Here is a 7116-nt window from a genome sequence, read left to right as displayed (position 1 = left end):
TGTATATAAATTGATTACAAAATTAAATTAACTAAAAAAAACAATTATTATTATTTTTCCCACAAATAAAAAAACACATCAATTAAACCATCAGTTTTGTATCGTCAGACATCTTCATCGATCATCATCTTCTTCTACTTCACTCTATCAATGTATTTGTTGCGGAACCGTGTCTTTCAAATCGGTTTTACATTCGGCCGGATTGGGCGCCGACTCATAGCATGTCATTACTATAGCGTCTCGATTTGTCTGAAAAAAAATGAGAAAACAAATACAAATAAATATATCATAATATCAATAGTTTTTTTCATAAATGGTTTGCTTAGGTTTGATGAATGACCACAAAAACAACAATTACTTTAGTAAACTCTCCTCTAAGACCAATGTAATAGACTTTTGTTGTTTCGTTGCCAAAGTTCTTCGGTATGTGAATAGTCAAGTGATGTACGGATGAAAATTTGACAATTCTTAAGGGAAAATCAATTATCAATTATAAAAAAAATAAACAAACAATTAAAACAACTTAATTTAGCCATCAATTTAATTGTTTTCATTGAGAAATTAATTAATTAATTACTTAATTATATATTCAAGTGTGCCGTTCGTGTCTCTCATTGTCTCAAACTCTTGATCTGCTTCGACGGTCACGTCATCAAAGTTCATATTCGGACGGTTTTTAAATCTATTTTTTAGCATATAATTAAAAATATAATAAAAATAAGCGTCAATTAGATCCCAATAGTTTTTGATTAGTTATTTGATAACAATTTGATGATAACAATAATGATTGAAAATCTGTGCTTACAATCGGATCCGCGATGGATGAGACTCGTCATCGCTGCCGATTACGATCAGACCTTTTAGTTTGACATTTCCGGTAAATCTAATGTCATATAAAAATAACCAATAAGTTGTTTGTTAGTTATTACACACAAAAATAATAATAATAATATCAATAAATCAAATATAATATTTAAAAAAAACTAACGGTATCTTAAAGAGCAGTTCTTCATCGCAATCGCTTTCGACGTACTGTAAAAAACACAAACAAAATAATAATCAGTTGTTATTGCATGTTGTCATCAAATGGGATCAGTTGGTGATCAACTAGTGATCAAATACCTGTTCAAAGTTTAGTCTATCTTCCCACGGCTTGAATACCAGTTTACCGGAACCTTCGACGGCCTCATTGAGACACTCGATACGATCGGTATCGATGCGAGTGTACAGACTGTACAGTATACCCATGTCTTCGGTATTGTTGATAGACTGGTGGCCTTCGCACGAGTGGTCGCAACAGTGATTTGGCATTTCTTTTATCTGGCGGTCGGAACAATTGGATCTATCTATCTATGGATCAATTGGGTGATTGTTTGAAACGGCAATGAAGCGGCGGCGGCAGCGGACACACACAGCAGTTGGCGAACAACAACAACAACAACAAAATGACTTCAGTGTCTGTATATTAAGTACTTGTGGTCAGTTCGGGTGCGGCGGCAGCAGTGATATCAATGAGTGGACAGAAATTGAGTAAAGAAGTGGTAAACTGATTGTCAAACAAAACACAAATAAAACAAAACATTAGAAAAAATATTTGGAAAACAAATGAGTCATTCAATGATTTAGTCATTCATTCATTTATATTATTAATACAGTAATAGTCAGTCATTGAGTGATGCAATCATATGTAACAGTGTTTGTGAACGACTCGTCATTTGATTTTTTGTTTCAAAACAAACTTTTTTTTCAAAAAAATGAAACGAAAACAACAATTGTCTTAACATTTGATCCATAGTTTCTGTTTCTGTGAATGATATCGACAACAGTCCGCTTAAGACACACTGGTTTTGCAAGTATTAGATCTGTTTTGTTGTCGTTGTTTCAGCCGAAGATGTCCACAACAATAACAACTGTCCGCACGACACGATCGCAGACGCGTCTGAAGTCGTCGTCGTCTATATTGCCGTCGATGACAACAATCAAGAAGAAGAAGAATAATAATAATAAGATGACCACTAAAAGTCAAGATAACCAGATGGTCATCATCGAGACAAGTGTATACTTTGGTGACACCGATAGTGATAAAGCCAATAACAACTCATCGACAACAACTGTCCAAAAACCGAATGTCCAAAACAAAAGACAACGAAAATCAGTTGTTGAGTCCACTGAAGAGCCGAAAAATTGGCGACAATTACTTGAAAATATAAGACAAATGAGAAGCGATAGGAATGCAGTGGTCGACAGTATGGGCGCCGAAAAGACTTACGATGAAAATGAAGGCAACGATAAAGACAAACGCTTTCAGATATTGATATCACTGATGCTGTCGAGTCAGACCAGAGATGAGATAACTTATGCAACAATGCAATCGCTGCGTAACTATGGTCTGACTGTTGACCATATTATTGCTACCGATGATACACTGTTGATGGAAATGATACGATCGGTTAGTTTCTATCGTAATAAATGCAAATTTATTAAACGAACAGCTATTATACTGCGGGATCAGTTTGACGGCGACATTCCCGACACACTCGATGGACTGTTGTCACTGCCGGGAGTGGGTCCTAAAATGGCACACTTGGCGATGAAAATCGCTTGGAATCAGTTGACAGGAGTGGCTGTCGATACACACGTTCATCGTATTTGCAATCGTTTGAAATGGACAAACAATACGAAGACACCGGAACAGACACAAAAACAATTGGAAAAATGGTTGCCGAAAGAGGATTGGGATGACTTTAATCTGTTGGTTGTCGGCTTTGGTCAGACTATTTGTTCGGCAATTAAACCCAAATGCAATGAATGTCTTAATCAAAGTCTGTGTCCGTTTGTGTCTTCATCGACGACGACGACAACAAAGATTAAGAAGAAAAAGAGTGCCAAAGATATCGAATTTTAGACAAATTGTTTGTTTGTTTTGTTTTATTGAAATGTTTTTATTGAATATCACCAAAAAAAATATAAGCCATTAATAGAGTAAATGATATAATCATTTCATGCTTTTTATGAAAATTATTTTTGTTTTACCGTAAATCTCATTATAATAATAATATTTGTTATTTAATCATATTCTTAAAAAAATTGTTTTTGTTTTAATATCATATATAATATGAATAAATATTATTATTATTATTATTACCGGTAGTTAAATATCTCACCCAAAAATAGGTGATGGCGGCCGACTCGGCGGACTAGTTATGCCAACGTTTGTCCAAAGAGACAACAATTTGTCAAAACTAGCACTGATTTGACTGTCGGTCTTATCAATCAATTTACTTTGAATGGCCGCCACATCCGTCGTAGCAATAGTAGCGGCCTTACCGTCGCTCACTTGACTAGTTTGTGGACCTCTTTTTTCTGAACAAAAGATGTTCGGCTTATTCGACAATAAATTGGACATCAATTGAGTTTTATTAAGTGGTATTGATTTCGACTTCGGCTTTGACTTTGGTTTACTGTTAGCCGACTGTTTCGGTTTGCTTAAGACATCTAGTTTTGTTGTTATTGTTAACGGATTGGTGACCACTAAACGTTTCGCCGGAATTTTACGACTTGGCTTTTTCGGCTTACTTTTTGATGATTTTTTCTTCTTGTTGTTCATCGCGGGTGACGGTAACTCCTCTAACGATGGCATCACTTTGTTTGCCATTTTCAATGGACTTAAGACAATCATAGGTTGTGTTTGCGATACAATCTTTTGGATCTCAAAGTCTTCAGTAATTGAAGAAACTGTAATTGTTTTCACCAAAAAAAAAATAAAATAAAACTTTTTATTATTACCGATATTTCTAAAGTTAGATCTAGAAGATACCGTTTTACTACTCTTCGTACCATTACTTATGAGTTGATCAAAGACAGGCTTAAATATCTGTAACATTTGCGGCTGATTTCCATCATCATCATCATTGGTAGAGGTAACCAATAACTGGTGACCATTGTCTATATGATTGACCGAATCGATGACATTACCGCTTTGTGTATGTCCAGAAGCCAGTGACTGATCCATTTCATGATCATCACTGTCATCGTCACAATCACAACCATCATTATCATTGATATCATCGATGACATCATAAAGTTCGGCCATTGCCTGACACAACAGTTGAGTAATACGGCCAATACGTTCTCGATATCGGCAGCGGTGGTGACCACTATAGGTTTTTCGTCGTTTGGTGGCCATCGATGATGACGTCGATGACATGTCCGTTGATATCGGATCCGATGATGACAGTGAAGACGACATTATTTTGATGGTCACTAAAACTACTAATTAATAAAAAACAATTTGTTTGAAAACTATTTATATAAAAAAAAACTTTTATTAAATATTTATAAATTATTTATAAGAAGTTTTCATAAAATCTTATACAATATAACTTTAAAAACTAATTGTTTTAACTTTATTTAAAACTAATGGTTAATAAAAAAAAGTTTTTTTTTAATGATTTTTACTATAGTTTTTAAAAAACAAACCGGAAATCAGTTTCAACTCTGACACTACACTACTATTAATATTATAATTACAGTACAAGTAATTGTCGGCACATTTGATCTATAATTTTATTTTTTTATTTTTTAAAAATTAAAAAAATTGTATTTAATATAAACGCAATCCAATATAATATATCAATAGATATCTAAACCCTATTTGAAATTATTATGATATAACATAAAACCCAAATCGTTTTTTATATATATATATATATAATTATTACCTGATTTGTGTAAGTTTTAAATGTAATTATTTATTATAAAAAAAAATTGCCGATAATTATTTTAACTACTAAATAAAATTAATAGAATTTTTTTTAAAAATAAATAAAATTTTATTTAATCAATTTATTTATCTATAATATAATTATAGATTCTATATTTATATGGGAAACTATATCTCTAAAACTTTAAAAGTTTTTTAAAAACCAAACCGTTTTATAGTAAATATAGAAAAGTTATTTTAATGGGAAAAACTAATAAAAGTAAATATAACTAAATTTCAATCAATGTTCCCATACTTTTGACTATCTATTCCTAGAAACCTATTGTCGGTATCTCTCGAACAACCCTTTGAACCCAACCCTATGTACCACTTTTATCACAGTTTATACCTTAAAATATCAATTAAAACTATTGTCACACACATACACAAACACACATACATTCATTTCAATTATATCTTATACACAGATATCATACATATTTCTAAAAATAAGACCACACTTTGAAATGTGGGTCAAACTGACCTTCCAGTGGCCAACCATTCAATACATTTTATTATATGTTAAAACCCTATATAAATGTATGTCAAACAATAGATACGTATGCGTTGTATACCATAGTCTATGCTTATAGACATCATATCATATATGAAATACAAATATTTCATATCAAATGTATTTTCAATAATAAAGTTTTAAATAAAGTTTTTTCATTTTCACTCAACACATCGACTGCAATTCATTTCAATTGTTTTTTATAATTCATACCATATTTTTACGCCACGACATATAGTCGGCAGGATTGTGACCACAATCCCGATCAATGAATTTAAAAGTTTTCATTAGTGCATCAGTTTTTATATTATTGTTAACTGCAAGTTGTATTGTGAGCGCCGGTATATTCAGTAGACTATACAGAATCGGTAAAAAACTTGTTGTGCCAACAGTTGCCGTCGACCGAACCATTAGATCAGCCGAAGAAATAGTGAAGGCTATTGACAAAAGTGATAAACATATCGACGAGCAAACCATCGCTGCAATAATCGCACTCCTGAAGAATGGCACCAAAGAGAAACACCCGTCAGTCAACTCAAACAGCACCGGCACCGACACCAACAGTACAACCTATGAGACAAACAAACACAACAACACCCAACACATCTCCACAAGACGTTGATCCGCCAAACAATGACAACACTCGCCCAACACAGCAATTGGTGGACATCGATGACAGCTCCGACACCGAGATTTACGATTCATCGCATATCAAGCCATCAAACAGTAAGCCTAAGATTCAAGTATATAAAGGTTTAGGAGATAAGATCTCAATAGAAAATTGGTTTAAACGCTATGAAATGATAGCAAAATATTATAAGTGGACAGACAGTGATAAGGCTATACTATTAGGTAATCATCTCGAAGATGATGCTCTCAATTGGTATATCGAAAACTTCGATAACCAAAGTTTTGATTCAATCAAAAATAAATTACTGTACAGATTCGGCATTGAATCTATTGAACCCATTGTAGAGTTTGTAAACTTAAAATATGATGTAAGCCAAGGCATAAAAGAGTACTTTGAAGCAAAGCGACGATTAGGTGTAGCGGCAAAACTAACTGAGTCTCAGATGATTCCCTTAATGATCCATAATTTACACCCAAAAATGGTTGAATGTTTCACGGCTGTGAAACCAAAAACATTTGCAGATTTTTATACGATAGCAAAAACTGCAGAAAATAACTTAAAGCGCTTCCAATCAATTGCTAAATCAAATGCTGTGTCAAACAAACCAATAGCAAAGCAAAAATATGACCAAAAATTAGATAAACCAAAACGCAAACCCATGTCCCCTTGTTTTATATGTGAAAAGCTTGGACTTAAAGGCCGGTATCACTGGTCTAATGAGTGTTTAAACAAAGGCAAACCTAACACAACACAGACAACTAATGCTAAAAAAATTAACAATTTTGAAGTCAATAATGACATCACAGAGTCTGTCGAAAACGACATCAATTCAATACATTTAAACTAAATAAGAGACCTAATCATCAAAAACTAATCAAAATTTATGCTATTATTGATAAACAAATATTTCATATTATTTTTGATCCCGGAGCTAATGTTAGTGTCATTAGTGATCAAATAGTTAAAAAGTTAAAACTACCATTTAATAAACAGATAACACATTTCAAATCTATTAATAATTCAAATTCATGTTTAGGTCTCGTAAATATTACATTAACCATAGGTTCACTAACTCATGTATGTACAGTATATGTCATTCAAAAATCTAACCATAATTTTCTATTAGGTTTAGATTTAATAAAAAAATTCAATTTACATATGAATAGCAATTATCAGATTATATAAACATTTACAAACAATAATATCACC

General features: G+C 32.6%; 2 protein-coding genes across 2 annotated transcripts; one reads left to right on the top strand and one right to left on the bottom strand.

Moving 5' to 3' along the window:
- LOC128952246 (PITH domain-containing protein GA19395-like) lies at nt 1-1608 on the bottom strand. The gene is made up of 6 exons (XM_054297604.1): nt 1123-1608; nt 989-1032; nt 806-883; nt 578-682; nt 359-467; nt 1-249 (listed from the first exon to the last, which is right to left on the bottom strand). Exons 1-6 carry the CDS (start codon nt 1309-1311, stop codon nt 148-150), a joined length of 627 nt encoding a protein of 208 aa, XP_054153579.1. The 5' UTR covers nt 1312-1608; the 3' UTR covers nt 1-147.
- Nucleotides 1609-1687: 79 nt separating this feature from the next.
- LOC128952244 (endonuclease III-like protein 1) lies at nt 1688-2977 on the top strand. The gene has a single exon (XM_054297602.1). It carries the CDS (start codon nt 1811-1813, stop codon nt 2903-2905), a length of 1095 nt encoding a protein of 364 aa, XP_054153577.1. The 5' UTR covers nt 1688-1810; the 3' UTR covers nt 2906-2977.
- The last annotated feature ends 4139 nt before the right edge of the window (nt 2978-7116 follow it).

This window comes from Oppia nitens, unplaced genomic scaffold, assembly GCF_028296485.1.
Source record: "Oppia nitens isolate AA-2021 unplaced genomic scaffold, nextdenovo-longstitch-racon4-pilon3 scaffold1_pilon_pilon_pilon, whole genome shotgun sequence".
NCBI classification, from domain to species: Eukaryota; Metazoa; Arthropoda; class Arachnida; order Sarcoptiformes; family Oppiidae; genus Oppia; species Oppia nitens.
This window is presented reverse-complemented; position numbering and strand designations above follow the sequence as displayed.